The sequence below is a fragment of the Electrophorus electricus genome, chromosome 5, assembly GCF_041902795.1.
Source record: "Electrophorus electricus isolate QZ-2024a chromosome 5, ASM4190279v1, whole genome shotgun sequence".
Taxonomy (NCBI): domain Eukaryota; kingdom Metazoa; phylum Chordata; class Actinopteri; order Gymnotiformes; family Gymnotidae; genus Electrophorus; species Electrophorus electricus.
In genome coordinates, this window is record NC_137501.1 from 29,224,250 (window position 1) to 29,241,288 (window position 17,039).

The 17,039-nt window shown below is 47.2% G+C and overlaps 1 protein-coding gene across 7 annotated transcripts in view; it reads left to right on the plus strand.

Moving 5' to 3' along the window:
• Window positions 1-17,039, plus strand: part of ccdc88ab (coiled-coil and HOOK domain protein 88ab) — a 45,512-nt gene that overhangs the window by 15,605 nt on the left and 12,868 nt on the right. For 5 of the 7 annotated variants that reach the window (XM_035530355.2, XM_035530349.2, XM_035530350.2 and 2 more), the window contains 15 exons: window positions 2,406-2,475; window positions 5,927-5,985; window positions 6,751-6,834; window positions 6,964-7,104; window positions 8,018-8,187; window positions 11,044-11,125; window positions 11,542-11,700; window positions 11,836-11,982; window positions 12,336-12,483; window positions 12,748-12,920; window positions 13,997-14,134; window positions 14,771-15,841; window positions 15,939-16,066; window positions 16,292-16,430; window positions 16,685-16,861. In XM_035530355.2, the coding sequence (XP_035386248.2) occupies window positions 2,406-2,475; window positions 5,927-5,985; window positions 6,751-6,834; window positions 6,964-7,104; window positions 8,018-8,187; window positions 11,044-11,125; window positions 11,542-11,700; window positions 11,836-11,982; window positions 12,336-12,483; window positions 12,748-12,920; window positions 13,997-14,134; window positions 14,771-15,841; window positions 15,939-16,066; window positions 16,292-16,430; window positions 16,685-16,861 (2,886 nt within the window). Of the gene's footprint in view, window positions 1-2,405; window positions 2,476-5,926; window positions 5,986-6,017; window positions 6,086-6,750; window positions 6,835-6,963; window positions 7,105-8,017; window positions 8,188-11,043; window positions 11,126-11,541; window positions 11,701-11,835; window positions 11,983-12,335; window positions 12,484-12,747; window positions 12,921-13,996; window positions 14,135-14,770; window positions 15,842-15,938; window positions 16,067-16,291; window positions 16,431-16,684; window positions 16,862-17,039 lie in introns of those variants that run through there. The other 2 variants (XM_035530352.2, XM_081714714.1) reach the window with 2 other exon arrangements.

Here is a 17,039-nt window from a genome sequence, read left to right on the forward strand (position 1 = left end):
TGTGTGTGTGTGTGTGTGTGTGTGTGAGTGTGTGTGTGTGTGTGTGTGGGGGGGTGTGTGTGTGTGGGTGGGTGTGTGTGTGTGTGTGTGTGTGTGTGTGTGAGTGTGTGTGTGTGTGTGTGTGGGGGTGTGTGTGTGTGTGTGTGTGGGTGTGTGTGGGTGTGTGTGGGTGTGTGTGTGTGTGTGTGTGTGTGTGTGTGTGGGGGGGGTTTCTGAGAACTGCTGCAGTTGCTATTCCTTACACAGCTACTGTGTTTAGCATGTGAGCAGAGAGATTTCTGTTACCACTGAGACAGTTTAAGAGTTTGTTCAGGCAGTAGTGTTGTTGGTTTTGGTCGTTTAGGACTACACAGTATTTATGTTTGTCAGTTCACATTTTAGCTTTAATTATCTCTGTGTGTTTTGGTCATATCTTTTCAGCTCCTAGTTGGCAGGAAACTTTGTCGCATTCGAACCCTGGCTGTGATCAGACTCACGCGGCTGTTTGACCGATCGGCTAAGCTCGTTTACTTACTGTACGATTTGTTGATTTACCATGAAATTTTGTTGAGGTTCTTTTCTTTCTTAATTACATTTTAAATTAATTTCTGAGTGTGCTGATGTGGATTGGACAGTAGAGTCAGTTCTCTTATATCAAGTTTTTACTAAATTAGGCCAAATTCGAATAACTTTGCAGTTTCCTGAAGCACAGGCAGAACGTCTGTCTTGAACCGCAGAGGTCGGCAGGCTCAAACTCCATAAGTTCGTAGGTTAGGAGCATGTCAGGGTACCTTGTGGTCATCTGCTCAGTTGTGAGTGCTGGAAAAATTCTGTGACCTGGAGAGACAGTAGTCCCGCACCACCACTAGGAAGGAGGAGGCGGGTTTCAGCTAACGCTAAGGCCCACGCCTCTGGCGCCCCCTATCTCGGCTGCAGCATTTGATCTAAGCCTGCTGCCATCCGAGCAATCCGGTCATTCCAGGGTGCGTGTACATGCAGTGGTAAATTACAGCGCTCGCTATAGGCCTTGGAATGTGCACAGTCCATTTCTGGTATTATGTGTCAACACATATGCAATATTCTTGTTCTTACCTCACGAACGCTGACCACCTCTACGTTTGTGGGATTGGGAGATGTGGGATTTGGAGCCTCTCTTTGCCTACCTCAGCCATTTTTTTTTAACCCAGTAGTTTACATTTTGGTCGCATGGGTGAAACTGCACTGTTTTATTGTCTCATAATTACATAATTATGCGTACCAATGTTAGGGGCAGGTTTATGTCAATACAGTATGAATGGTGATCAAATGCAATCAAACTGATTGTTTTATCAAATGGGATCAAATATAATCAAACTGATCCAGTAATCTGTTACTTGATGATTATATATTGATCATATGATTATTTGATTATATGATTATATATTATATGATTATATATTACTCTGTATCCTGACATTGTAAAGATGTTTTGCTTATCTGATTGTAGCACATAAACTCATTGAGGACTAAACACATTTGGAATTTATTTAAAGTCATTTGGATTAAAAGGTTAGTTTGAAAAAGCCTTCATTATCTGGGTCTTAGGACCAGGAATGTACTGGTTCCCAGTAGAGTGGAACTGAACCTGGTTTAAAGGTCCAGTTTGTATTAGTCTTTTACCAGACTGATCAAACTTCAGTGACCCCTACTCTCTTTCTGTCAGCAATTTGGCCTGCATTGGTGAGTCGCAGTGCCAGAAGTGGCATTGTGGGATTGATGGTGAGCCAATCAGTGCACTCCATATAATACTGTGGAATGGTTAGTAGATAAGCATGTCTGGGCTATTGGGTCTGACAGGAAGGATGTGACCAGATGCACCAGTCTTGTTCTGATTCAGTGCCTCTTTGGAAAGTGCATGAACGTCCCCGAATGTGGAGAAATCTTCCTTGTTTGCTTATACAGTATATATACGCTGGATTTATACGGTCATTTATGGTGTGCAGTTCGAGATTTGTTAGTACAGGATTAACACTGTATAGCATTACCACTGTTCCATTGCTTTTGTTAATAATAATAAATATGTTTAGTCTACTTAATAAATAAATAAATAAAAGTTGTGTCTACATGGAACAGTGTTATTGCTCATGGACCAGTGGACCCACCCAAGTCAAAATGAGGAACAGAGAGTACTGTGAACTGCAGAAACCGTCCTTTGTCTTCTGTGTTAGATGTTGGTGTGTGTGGGGGACACACCTGTAGCCACTTAAAGCACTTGGTATTGATTGCTGATTACAGATCATTGACATCTGATAACTGCTGACAGTGTCAGCAGGTAGTGCTCACACCCCCACACACACATAGCTGAGAGGGCAGGAGAAGGCCTGGGGCTGATAAATGATGGTGTGTGTGTGTGTGTGTGTGTGTGTGTGTCTTCTCATTGTTTCTAGGAGACTCTGCAGCAGCTGGTGACGATGCCCCTGCCCAATGTCCTGGTTCTTGGCAGGACTCCGCTCACTGGTAAGCTCCGCCCCTATGACCCCAACACCAAATGGTGAACAAAGCCCCCCCCCGGTCCCTCTCACAGCACGTGACCACATGCAGCACTGGTAGAAATATACAGTGTCATGCTGATAAATATGTCATGCTGATATGTATACAGTGTAGGTGGGCTGTTTCTAGCCGCGAGACAGACCTCTTACCCTCTCTCGCTTTGGCTGATATCCTCATACAGCGCCACAGATTCCACATTAAGATGGAAACTTTGCAGTATAAAAAAGACCCAGAATGCCAAGATTCCGACTCTGACCGGCCAACGGTAGATAATATGTTATAATATGTAATATGTCCTCTGCTCTAACGTAGTTCTCCCCAGTGAACAGTGCATTTTAGCCAGCCATGGTGAAACCAGTAATGTCCTTTACCATTAGCAAACAAAATGAGGACAGAAAATCTGAAGAAAAACAAAGATCTGAAAATAGTCTTGTTTTGCAAGGAATAAACAGCATCCTTGGATAGTTATGGTCTATGGAGGGTGATCCTTCGTCTTATGGCTCCACGTGGTACTGCAGAGAACTGATCCCTTGTGCTAGCCCACTTGTAGAAAGTGCTTTAGGGCTGTTTCTGTCACTTTGTCAGTGAAATAGATGTAATTTAAGACATCTAGTCTTAGTTTTCCACTAGAGGCATTTTAGGTTTAGTTCACTAAACACATTTTTTAAAATTTACAGCTTGTTTTAATTTACACCTTGTTTCATTTGATGAAGATCAAGCTTATTCAAACACTTACTGAACTAGTAGAGCAAGTTAAACTGAAACCAAACTGTTAGCAGCACATGCTTGATGAGCATAATTGAAAATCTGTAAAAGTGGTTTTGTTTTTGTTTGTCACCCGATGCTAAATGACTAACTGATCTTCAGTTCACTTCTCTGGATAGAACGGATTGACTCATTGTTCCCCATCCGAACGTCCATAACAGCAATGGACATTATTACGGCGCATACATCCTGCTTTATTATGCTCTCAAATGTGGCTGTAACTCAGAAGAATCTGACTTCTCTCTCCTGACCAGGGTCACAGTGCCATTACAGAGCAGCAGTGGTCCGGCTGAAAGTGCTCGGCCATGTGGCTTTTATTACACAGCCATTACCCGTCTGTGGGGGATGGGAGGTATTACCCAGTGAGAATTCCACCCCGGGCCTTGAGGGGTTAGTCCTTCTCTCTGTCTTGCTCTCTCTGGCTGTCTGTCTCTGTTTGTCTCTCTCACAGCAAAACTCTTGTTTGTCTCTTTGTCTCTGTGTCTGTCTTAAACTTGCTCATAGTCTGTCGGTCTCTCTCTGGCTCCCTTGCCTTGTCTCTATCCCTCACTTTCCCTTGCTCTTGGTCTCTCTCTATCTTTTTGTCTTTCTGCCACCAACTGAAAATGCGCAAGCGAAAAGCATGTGGCAGAAGAGCTGGGGTCTCTTTTCCCGTGGAGCATCTCACTGTCCCAAACCTTCCACACTTGCTGACTTACTCAGGGCTCACGTGAGTCTCTTGACAGGTGTCCCATTCGCCTGTTCATCAGCTCAACGCAAACAGCTGGGGGTCGGGACTGCTGAGTCATGACAGGTGCACCTTCAGCGTGTGTCGGCCAGAGTGAGGGTGGGGTAGTTGCAGAACTGCCAAACGCCTTAAAAGAAACTGTGACTAGAGGGAGGGATCAGTGTTCTCTGGCCTACCCCTCGTCAAACTCTGAATGTATTTTATCTGCTTTTATAGTGTACAAATAGAAGGATTGAGGGTCTTACAGAATCTTACTTTAATTGACTTTGCTAGGTAGCAACATGCAAGCTCTTTAAGCCGAAGTATAAAGATCATTCATGGTAGAAACTCCACATCATGATGACAATACGGTCACAGGAAACCGTGCAGCCTGTAGAGGATGCTGTCATTGATGAGGTCATAAAGTACACTGGTCCTGGAGGAGGACAGGCTTACAGGAAACTGCTGTGTTCTGTGGTTTTTATTAACCACTAGGGTCCCCCGAGGAACCGTTTCCTCGTCCTGTTCAGCAGTCATTGTTCACAGGAAGGGGCGGAGCAGCCCATGCTTAGTCAGCGTCCGTGTGACCCCTGCGTTTCCTGTCGGGATGAGAGGATGGTGGTGGAAGAGTTCAGCTAAGACCCAGCAGTGGTGTCACATCACATCCCAGGCCTGCGAATGCTTAGGGGTGTGTATGCTGAGATGTGTGCTGCTCCCACAACTGTGTGTGTGTGGGGGGGGGGGGTGAGCTTTGCATCATTTTCATTGATTTATATTTTCCTGCCTATGTTTCTCTCCTGGCCGGTTATCTTAAACGGTTCCCTCAGTATGACTGATTCTTGTTGTAACCCATCATGCTCTCCTAACACAAAGCTTTATAATGCGGTGTTCCTGTGTCAGTTTGCATTCTCCTCTTTTCCTCATAACCACAAACCATCACAGTGATCAGACAGTGACCAATGTTTCAGGCTTGGGCATTTTCTGAATGCACGCTCCGTAAGCTTGGCTCAGACCGTTCAGCTGATTTCAGACAGCCTGCAGCAGACTTCCTCACAGATGCAAAGTTGCGGTGGTCTCACGGAGCACCTTCTAAGCCTGCGAGCCGTGCTGCTTCTTTGCCAGGGAGAATTATATGGAGGTGGATGCTCAGGAAAACCTTTAAGCTTCTTTTGCATTGAAGAAATGACATGAAATAAATATACCGTCCTGTTGGCTAAGTGGTGTCCTATCTGAGCGTCCTGCACGTGGATTTATGAAGACCTCAGAGGGAGTCAAGTCCTCTCCCACCTAACCAGGCAGTTAAACGGCATTAATCAGTTAAATGGCTTTAATCAGTTAAACGGCATTAATCAGTTAAACGGCTTTAATCAGTTAAATGGCGTATGCATGCTGTGTTTAGGTAAAAAATAGCTTTTTTATTTCATTTTTTCTAAGCTTAACCTCACCGGATCTGGGTTCGTCTTAGCTGAATAGCACATAGTTTTGCAAATGCATGATTGCATACATTACAGTTGATTTTTCTACGTCTTGTTTCCATTGTAGTTAAACAGTTCTTGAGACATTTTATTTGCTGTTGGGTTGTCTCCAAGCTCCTCCCCTCTGTGTGCGTGTAATTGGCCAGTCTCTAAGCTCCTCCCCTCTGTGTGCTTGTAATTGTACACCTGCTTCCTCCCTCCGGGGGCGCATCAGTGATACCTCCCCCCTTAATTCTGCTGCATTAACACTTCAGTGCCCCGAGCAGCTGCCTTGGCTGTCCATCTGGGCCACTGGGGTGCCGGCTGACCACGCGGTATATTGCCCTAACCTCCTCTCCAGGGCCTCTGCCCTGCAGTCTGCCAGGGTGGTGAAGCTGTGCTCTGCCCTGTTGGGATTTCAAAGCTGCTTCTCTTTTGTCTGTACCTTCAGTAAGTGCTTAAATTATTATTTATATTGTTTTTATTTTTTCAGAACAGGGCTTGGGAGAGGTGAAGAAACTGTTGTTGCTATTGCTGGGATGTGCCGTCCAGGTGAGGCCTGCCGTAGAGCTGCCGTGGGTGGGGGACTCGCTCGGACGTTTCAGACTGTGTCGAGGGAAGAGTGCTAATGTTGATGCCATTATCAGGACAGGTGGGCCTTGGTGGGCTCCGGTCCAGTCTGAGCCCTGTAAGAGAGGCTGTATGCTCCATGGGAGGGCTGGCTGCTCCGATATATCCCCTACACACATGCGGGAGCACGTGGGCACACACACACACACACACACACACACACAAAGCCCACAACAGCTGAACATAAAAAACCCCATGGTGAATCCACCATAGAAATCATGGTTTTATTCATATGCATTTTTATTTATAATCATTCCTCTTTTTCTTATATTAATCTGAAGGTTCCAGCCAATGGCTGGCTGAAGCCTGGGAATAAGAGTCACAGCCCAGGGCTCTCGAGCTATTCACAGCATACATTTACATGCATTAAGTATGACCGAGGAATAAAATAAAACCCTGCAAATGTAAAAAGAATAGTGGCTCCAGCCGAGCGTAAAATAATGTGGCCATGTATGACTGTGTGTGTGTGTATGGACATGTTTTTAGGCCATTCTGGGGACCAAATGTCTGTCACCATTATGACAGAAAGAACTAAACATTTAGTCATGACCCCACAAAGTTAATAGTGCAATATTATGGTTTGAGTGTGTGTACCCACATACCTGAGTGTGTTGCCATGGTGAGCTGTTGCCAGATTCATGCAGTCATCTTAGTGTCTTGCTCTTCCACCGGTCTGCTCGCTTGCAGTGTGAGCAGAAAGAGGAGTACATTGAGAGAATCCAGACGCTGGACTTTGACATGAAGGCTGCGATTGCGTCTCACATTCAAGAGGTAGGACACGGCTTTACCCACCACCCTGAGACAGGGCAGCCCCTTTGCAGTTCAGCAGTAACGACTAAATGATCTGTACGTCTGCGTGTGGGTGAATGTGCATATATTTCGGTGCATGCCATCCTGAAGGTCACTCACAATCAGGAGAACGTGCTGGACCTGCAGTGGCTGGAGGGAGGCGAGTCGCCCCCTGAGGACCTGGACACGCTCTCGAGAAACCTCGCCCTCCACCTCCGGCGTGTGGTGGACGAGAGAGACGACCAGGTGGAGGTACGCTGCAGAGACCAGGGCACGCCAACACTCCATTTACCTTCTTGCTGCTTCGATTCTGAGCACTAAATTGCTGTGTACTAGCTGTGAGTGCCACACATGAGGATCGGGACTTACAAATTGGACCTGAATTCTTTATACTTCTGTCCTTTATCACCTGTCTTATTTCTCAAACTGAGTGTGAGTGTGTGTGTGTGTGTGTGGGTGTGTGAAGCCAGATGAGGCTGATTAAACTTTGGCCTCCTGTGGAGCCCCCGTGCCCTCAGAAGGCATTCCCAGCATCCTCTGCTTCTGTGGGCTCGGATAATGATCTACAGCACGGCCAGCCGCTCTTCATTAAAACGCCATTTCCTGGGCCATTCTCCCTCCTCCCCCCCGACGTGTGCACACGCACAGTCATGAGGAGGGGTGAAACCGCCGATCGTAGATACGCGCTTAAATGCCCCTTTCTGTTCCTCCCAGTGCGTTGCTGGTTACGCAGCCCACAGGGCATGGCCTTCATGGCCTGAGCAGTCCCAGTCAGGCCCTTCACACCGCTCCTCACTGCCCGCTTGCTCTCCCTTTAATGAAATCATCGCGCTCAGCTGCGCGGGCTAGCGTGCCGTAACTGCCCTAATCTCTTTCCTCTGGCTAATTGGAGACCTCACACAGAGGAGGAGGAGGAGGAGGCTTCCTCACTGCACCATTATCTCCACCGGAAGGTTCCTGCTGTGGTCTCCTCCCATTAATGACCCGTACTCTGTGCTACAAAAAAAAGCAACAGCAACAACCAAAAACACACACTGTGTTGCTGGCACTGAAAGCATAGTTAATGAATCAAATAGCCCGTGCTGCCGAGATCTAGAAGTCTTGACACTCCGAGTGCTGCAGCAGTTCCTCGTGCTGGAGGCTGAGTGCATCTCTCCATGCGCAGGCCATCGTGGAGCTGACCCAGGAGAGAGACTACAGCCAGGGCTTACCTGCCTTGCCCTGCGGCCCCGCGCCCGGCGACTCACCCAGCATGCGCCGCACCGAGAGCAGGCAGCACCTCTCGGTGGAGCTGGCGGACGCCAAGGCCAAAGTCCGCCGCCTCCGTCAGGAGCTGTGAGTACGCCGCCCTCCAAACCTGCCCCCACCACCCACCTCTTCTTGCTTCTAATCTCAAAACTGCAGCAGGTCCTTAGTCAAGCTACAGCCATTGCGTGTTCTGAAGTTTCCGCTGTTGTCGGTCAAGATTTGATGCGGTTTCTCTGGAAGCAAGCAGTTTAGGGACGCAAGTGTGATTAGTTTCACGCGTGTGCAATTATTTGTTTCATCTCAGCATAATTCCCTTTCCCCCCCAAATTCCATTGCAGTTCTTTGTTTGTCCAGATAACAGGATCACATGAAAGTCAGGGCCAGATAACCGCTAATGGTGTACTTGATAAACTATGTTCTGTTTAATGGTAAATGATACGTTTTGATCCCCTTATCTGATCCTTCAGATCTTCTTTGGTGCTCCTAAGGAACAGACAAATACATGACACAGAAAACTAAAGAGCACCCATCCTGCCCCTTCTCACGGCTCCTGGCATTTCTCCATGAAATTCCCGAGGACAGCAAATGCAGAATTTGCACTATATGTGAATGGCTTGAGTTTGCTGTTTCTCTTATGTCCTAGTCCTGTGCAGGCTAACAGAACAAAGCCAGAGGAAATTTTTTTTTTTGCAGCCTTGTAAATAATTGAACTTCCTCCTGAAGAGTGCATTAACCTTGAGAGACAATACACGGCACTGCGATTTTGAAGAAGCCGTCATCAGGACAGAGAAGCATTTATAAAAAAGAGGGGAAGTCAGCTGGCTTTTCCACTTGGTGCGTGTTCAATAGCTTATGAGACAAAGTGAATTTGTCATCCTTGTGAGTCAGCCTTTGTGTTTGGTCACTCATTTACAGAGCCCAGTCAATTACTGGCAATTTGCTGTTTGGAAACCTGAGATGATTAATCATTTTTAATGCAATACTTCGTAGTGAACTTTGGGGATCTGACACATATTCAGCCTTTGCTTTGAGCCTTTGTTTGACGCTGCTGACCTCGGTGTGTCCTTAGCTTGTCAGGCAGTGCATGAAAGGGTGAGCCCACAAGGCGGCCTGCACGGGGCCTCACTCTGGATCAGATGTCTGGGGATTTCCCCAATATCAGATGATAATCTAGTGTCTTGGATATTCTTCAAGCATCTTTGACCTACTTGTTGGAGCACAGAGCTTTGCGAAGCTGCTGTTTATCGCCGTAGATTCCTTCTCTGCATTTGTTGTCATTTTTCCCACTCATTCATCATGGCCAGAGAGAAAGAAGACGCTCTGTTTTCATTGACCAAGGTCTGTGGAGTCTTCCTCAGCCTTCGTCTCCCAGGAAGATGCTGAGGATTGTGATGATGCCGTGATGGCGGAGTTGGTTTGACGCACCTGTTGTAGACCCATCCGGAGATGTTATAGTTACCATTGGCTTCCTGTACTGTGGATGAGATGTGTGTGTGTGTGTGTGTGTGTGTGTGTGTGTACATGTATTTGTGTGTGTGTGTGTGTGTTTGTGTGAAAGAGAGTGAGATAGAGAGAAAGATCATGTATTTGTGAGAGTGTGTGTGTGTGTTTGTGCAAGAGAGCAGACTCGAGAGAGAATGTGTGTGAAAGAGAGAGCAAGAGAAAACGAGAGAATGTGTGTGTACACTTTTACCATTCTTGCGCTTTAAAATCTTCAGAGCAGACAAATAACTCATTCACTGGTTTCCCCTTTTTGAGACTTGGCTGCTCTTACTGTGTCCCCTAATGTTTTCTTTCTTCACAGCTGCTGTGCTTTAGAGGTTTTAGCCTGGATATAGCTGCTTTATGCCTGGGCCCACAGTGCAGAAAACTAAGCAAATACAACTGGATTCATCTAAATTAAATGCACAGTGTACTGGATCACATGTCTGTAACCTTTACACCTGAATGAACAGATGTCTCCTCATCTCTGCCCTCGGCATTCAGATACGGTGGGGATACTCATCCCGCCAAAATGTTAATCGAGCATTGTGGGATGTTGCGTAATTAATAGTCCTCATCATTTATTAAAGGAACCAAAAAAACTGTGCTATCGCTAATAATGGCTGAATCTCAAATGGCTTCCTACTCCCTATGTAACTGCACTATATATAGTGTGAAATAATGGCTTCTGCACCCTAGGTGCACTGTAGATCCGCTGCGGAGACATTTGAGATTCAGCCAGTGAATGGAAGCCAGTTAGGGTCACTCACCGTTATGCATATGAGATCATGCAACCTAATCCCCATTGGCTTTCTGTTCCTGTTTTCCCCGTGTAATCTCATTTGCATGTTTTGGGGTGTGGTGTAGAGATGGTTAGGTGAAATCAGGACTCAAACAGAACAGGCAGGTTGTGCCCATTCTGCCAGATGAGTGTTTTGAGTGGACCATTGCGAATTTGCATGCCCTCAAACCATATTTTTAAAAGCCAGGGTTGTTGTGATATTCAACAATGTTAAATAACGGCAGGCTCATGTATGACCTACATACTAAATATAAACTTTGCTTTAATCGTGGAAATACTGAAAACATTTATGTTAACAAATAATAAATGGAGCCCTTCGGGGGCTGAGTAGAAGCTGTTTTAATAATTTTTTTCTTTGTTTGACCAAGATGAATAGTTATTTTAAGGATCCCTTTGCGTTTAGGGTTTGCAATTTGAGTTACATTCAAGGTTTTATTGCAGGAGCTCTTTAGGGAGGCCCTTTTTTGTTGCCATGCAGAGTGAAGGCAGTCTAAGGCTTTTATAAATGATAAGGAGGGCTCTGCTTTGTGGAAAATGGATTATAAGAATTCGTATTTTATAAAAGGTTGTGGTGCATGAGTGATGGGGTGGGGCGGTGGGAGGAGACAGGTGGGCGTAGACAGGGCATGTGCTGTAAGGTGTGTGTCTCTCTGTCACAGAGAGGAGAAGACCGAACAGCTATTGGACTGCAGGCAGGAGTTGGAGAATCTGGAGAAAGAGCTGAAGCGGATTCAGCAGGAGGTAGATCACTACCAACATCACCACCACGACCTCCAATGTCATCACCACGACCTCTACCAACACCATCACCAGTACCACAGCCATCACCATGACCTCTACCAACACCATCACCAGTACCACAACCATCACCATGATCTTCACCAACACCATCACCAGTACCACAACCATCACCATGACCTCTACCAACACCATCACCAGTACCACAACCATCACCATGATCTTCACCAACACCATCACCAGTACCACAACCATCACCATGACCTCTACCAACACCATCACCAGTACCACAACCATCACCATGACCTCTACCAACACCATCACCAGTACCACAACCATCACCATGACCTCTACCAACACCATCACCATGACTGCCACAGTAGTATTCTGATGTGTGTGTGTGTGTGTGTGGTCATCAGAACCTCCAGCTGCTGTCTGATGCACGGTGCGCCCGGGCGTATCGCGACGAGCTGGATGCTCTGAGAGAGAAGGCCATCCGCGTGGACAAACTGGAGAGTGAAGTGGGACGCTACAAGGAGCGGCTCCACGACATCGACTTCTACAGAGCCCGTGTGGAAGTAAACTCCCAGAGCGCTGCGAGCACCACACACACACGGCTGCCTAACGCACACCCCCAACACGATGTGTCTTCTGTGAGGGTATTCTGTTCCTGCAGTTAGTGGTTAACAGGCGCGTTGCGTTTGGCCGTACAGGAGCTGAAGGAGGACAATCAGATCCTGTTGGAGACCAAGAGCATGCTGGAGGAGCAGCTGGATGGCTCCAGAGCGCGCTCCGACAAACTGCACGAGCTGGAGAAGGAGAACCTGCAGCTGAAAGCCAAAATCCACGACATGGAGATGGTGAGACAATGAAGATGAGGATGAAGATGATGATGCTACTACTGCTGCTAATAAGCTACTTGTATTTTTGCACTTTTTCTACTTTCATAAAATGCAGCTCAAATTGCTTTAGAAATAAAATATAAAATATTACAAAAGGGAGAATTGAGCATATAAAATGAAATTAAATACTGATAATCATGAAGATGAGAGTTTACATGTGAGTCACTTCAAAGGTTAAAATAAGGTGAGAAGTACAGGTTGTGGAATTGTCAGAATGCTTTATTATAAGGAGTTTGCATTTTCATCATGTGCATGTGTGTGTCCCTCCATGCATGCGTGTGTGTGTGTGTGTGTGTGTGTTTCTCGGTAAGGAGCGGGACATGGATCGGAAGCGTATAGAGGAGCTCGTGGAGGAGAACCTGACACTGGAGGTGGCTCAGAAGCAGAGCATGGATGAATCTTTGCACCTGGGCTGGGAGCTGGAGCAGCTCTCCAAAACTACGCCAGAGTTTCCCGAGGGTAGGCATTCCCTCGGCCCCCACTAGCTCACCGCATGCCCCGGGCTTATTCATGCATGGCTGATTAATTTAATTATTCATTATTATTATTAATGATTTAATTAGTCCTAGATTACTGTGCAGCCTGCATTTGACAAAGCTAATAAGGATAACTGGGCTCAAATCTCCAGATAAATCCTGTTTGTTTACTAAATGGGCCCACTATGTAGATGGATCTTATGGTGGAGGGGGTTTAACATTTGCGTGTTTGCGCTCACCCCCGTAGCTCCTCAGAAGTCTCTGGGTCATGAGGTGAATGAGCTCACCTCCAGCAGACTCCTGAAGCTGGAGATGGAGAACCAGACGCTCCTGAAGACCGTGGAGGAACTGAAGGCAGCCGGGGAAGCTAGCTCACGTCTGCTCAAGGCTGAGAAGGAGAATCAGAGACTGCATGAGAAGGTCAGATTGTTCCTCCGCTCTCCATGTGTACTGTGTTGCGCGCGCACACACACACACACACACACACACACACACTCTCTGCCTTACAGTGAAGACAAGAGCGACAGAAGGAGTAAAAGAAGTCTGAAGGTCTCTTTACAGGACGTGTGGGACTCTCGAAACGGTTAAATTATTTTTAGAAAGCTAATCCCTCCATTTTAAGCTCAGATTAATAAAAGGCCATTTCTTGTGCGAAGGCAAGAAAATGCATCTTCTGGAATGATGCAACCGAGGATCGTACTGAAACTCAAACCGCCAAAACATGCGTTTAAGCAGCTTTGATCAAATTCAGTGCTACAGATAGATGGCACACGTACTGAGGGCTCAGTGTCTGTGCACTGCTGTGTTCGTCTGCGCCAGCCTACACCGCCAGGCCACGTAATTATGTGTTTTCAGAAAAGCCTTGGGTTTATATAAAGAACTGGAACATGTGTGAGGACAGAGGTTGACGCCCTCCAGCAGTGCTGTGCGCTGCAGCTGTGCCCATGATTCAGGGATGGTGCAGACGCACTCCACCCACTCCCTCTCCTGGCTGCTGCCCGGCCGTCAAGGGCATTAATTACGCCTGTCGGATCTTATGCCCTATGTCTGAAGGGGTGCCTCAGTGGGGGAAGGGGCATCCGAGGAGGGGCAGAATGTCGGCACGAACAGAGAAGCTTGAACTATGGGCCTCTGCAAACGCACACGCTCCGCCGAGCTGAAACCCGTGCATGCATGCAGATGTGTACGCGATGCATTTATGCCTGTGCACGTCTCTGTGTGTCCATATGGGTATGCGCGCGCATACGTGTGTGCGTGCGTGCGTTCACGTACGTGTGTCTATGTGCATGCACGTGTCTGTGTGTGTCTGGGCAGGTGCATGTGCACATGTCTGTGTGTGTATGTGTGGTTATCCATTCATGCACACATGTATGTTTGTGTCGTCGTGTGTGTGTGTGTGTGTGTGTGTGTGTGTGTGTATGTGTGTGTGTGTGTATGCATACATGCACGCATGTGTGTGTGTGTGTGTGTGTGTGTGTGTGCGGGCATCTGCACAGCTCAAGCAGCTGGAGAATGAGATGCGCACAGAGAGAGAGGGTTTGCGTGGTGCAGAGTGCCTCAGTGCCGACCTGATGAAGGAGAAATCACAGCTGCAGAAAACCCTGGAGACGCTGAGGGAAAACTCAGAGAGACAGGTGTGGACCGAGCATCCCCTTCAGTCGTGCTCATTTATTTATTTAAACCATTGGTGCTCTTGGTATGGTTTTCCCCTGTGTGTGTGTTTGTGTGTTTATGTTTGTGTGTGTGTGTGTGTGTGTGTAAGGTGTGCTATTATGCTTTTGTGATAGCACTTAACACAGCATTACATATGATTATTTTAAGAATTTTACATGGTATGGCACACTTCACTTGAATGTTGGACATGACTCTCCCCATGTGACATATTTACTAAATTATGCTTTGGAGCGAATCTTTGGACTTGACCTGACTTTGTCTGTTCTGTGCCTCTAGCAAACAAGATGAGAATGATGAGATGAGAAAATGGAATGAGAAAATGGAAAGTCTTAAGTCTTTAAGGACCATGCAGAATGTCTGTTTAAAACTTAATCGTGATGATATGTGCATGCATGTGATGTCCCGCCAGTTTCTGATCATGAAGCTTAAGGTCCAGGAGGTTTTATTTGCTACCAGATACACTGAGATGATGTTGGAGTGATGATTCATGACTACCAAGATAATGTCATTAATCACAAAGGGCCTTTTTTGTTTATCAGGATTCGGCATTCGTTTATTAATGCCTGGCTCACAGCGTTTGTTTCCCAATGGCACAGGTGAAGTGGCTGGAGCAGGAGAACGAGCTCTTGAACCAGACGGTCGCCTCCCTCAGGCAGCGGTCGCAGGTGAGCGCCGAGGCCAGGGTCAAAGACGTGGAACAGGAGAATCGCGTGCTTCACGAGTCCATCAAAGAGACCAGCGGCAAGCTCAACAAGCTTGAGTTCGAACGCAAGCAGCTACGCAAGGACCTGGAGTACTACAAGGAGCGGGGTGAGAAGGCCGAGGAGCTGGAGGTGGAGGTGCACCTTCTGGAACGGGAGAACGAGGGTCTGCAGAAGCGTGTGGCGAGTCTGGGCATCACCTGCGAGAAGGTGGAGGCCCTGGAGAAGGAGAACGCCGATCTGGAGACGGAGAGCCGGCGGTTGAGGAAGAAGGTGGACGGGCTGAGGAACACGTCGTTGCAGTTGGCAGCCCTGGAGAAGGAGAACGCCCAGCTGGAGGAGGAGAACTTGGAGCTCCGGCGCGCAGCCGAGTCGCTGCGATCGGCTGTGGCCCGGGCGGTCCAGCTGGAGCTGGAGAACCGTGAGCTGGAAGGCGAGAAGAGCCAGCTTCAGAGGAGCCTGGAACTGCTCAAGGCCTCGTCTAAGAAGAGTGAGAGACTGGAGGCGAACTGCCAGGGCCTGGACTCGGAGAACCAGCGGCTCCAGAAGGCCCTGGAGAACAGCAGCCGCAAGGTCCAGAAACTGGAAGGCGAGCTCCGGGACCTGGAGAGCGAGAACCAGAGCTTGCAGCGGAACCTGGAGGAGCTGAAGATTTCCAGCAAGCGTCTGGAGAAACTGGAAATGGACAACAAGGCGCTGGAGCAGGAGAGCTCACAGCTGGAGAAAGACAAGAAGCAGCTGGAGAAGGAAAACAAGCGTCTTCGGCAACAGGCCGAGATCCGAGACTCCAAACTGGACGATGACAATCAGCACATCTCGCACCTCGAGAAGGAGAACCGTGCCCTTACCAAGGAGGTGAGCACACTCAAAGACTCCTGCAGCCGTATCAAAGACCTTGAAAGAGACAACAAGGAGCTGGCGAAGCAAGCCACGATGGACAAAAAGACGCTTGTCACACTGAGAGAGGTAACCTGATCATCTTCAAACTTTTGTGGAGCTGATGACTTCATCTCTTTCTGGGAGAGCACCAGATTGAGCCTCTTCTGATGGTTTTTTGATGCAGGAGCTGGTCAGTGAGAAACTGAAGAGTCAGCAAATGAATAATGACCTGGAAAAGTTGACCCACGAACTAGAGAAGATTGGCCTGAACAAAGAGGGTCTCCTGCACGATGAACAGAGCTCAGACGCCAGGTGACTTACACTAATTTACATCTGCTTTATGAGACATTCATGAGACCCGGAAAGAAAACATTTTAGTGTTCCAGTAAAGGAAATAATAATTATTTCAAAATGTTACATTATAAGGCTTGAGCTATAGGTCAAGTGTTGTACAGAATTGAATAATCAGGAAAGGTTATATCATGGTTATATCATGGTAAATGTTTTGGACAAAATTTGACGTTTTTGCTGTCTCAGGTTCAAATTGCTGGAATCAAAGCTGGAGTCTACTCTGAAATCCTCTCTGGAGATTAAAGAGGAGAAGATTGCCGCTCTGGAGGCCAGACTGCAGGAATCCTCCAACCTCAACCAGCAGCTCCGCCAGGAGCTCAAAATTGTGAGATTTTCCATTAAAGACTTGTAGAATTAAAGCTGAAAGTTTTTACTAAATGGTAAGTGCATGTGATGATACATAGAAGATTTAGGGTCAGTTCAGAATGTATTCATGTATTGAAATTTGGTCTCCAATTAAAGTTCGCCATTGTATTTCCAAGTAATGGAGATGTGTCCATATCTTGTTCTCTGAATTGAAATTGCCCTGCACTCTAATTGTGTGTCATAATTCTAACCCACCCATTTCCTCCCTGGCAGGTAAAGAAGAACTACGAGGCTCTTCGTCAAAGGGAAGAGGAGGAGCGCATGGTTCAGAGCTCGCCTCCTAGAGGAGGGGAGGACTCCCAAAGCATCAGTAAGTGGGAGAAGGAGAGTCACGAGGCCACCCGAGAGCTTCTGAAGGTCAAAGATCGTCTCATAGAGGTTGAGAGGAATGTAAGTCACGTCTACCCACTCATCATGACCTTCAGGCACCAAAAAATCTGCTCAGTCCTTGTTCGTGAGGGATGGTTTTTCAGGAGTCAGGTGTAGTGACACAGTGGTCAACCTGATGAATTAATTGCCCTGCCAGATTTAGATTTGGATTCAAGGGCCAGCTAGTAACAGGACTCTG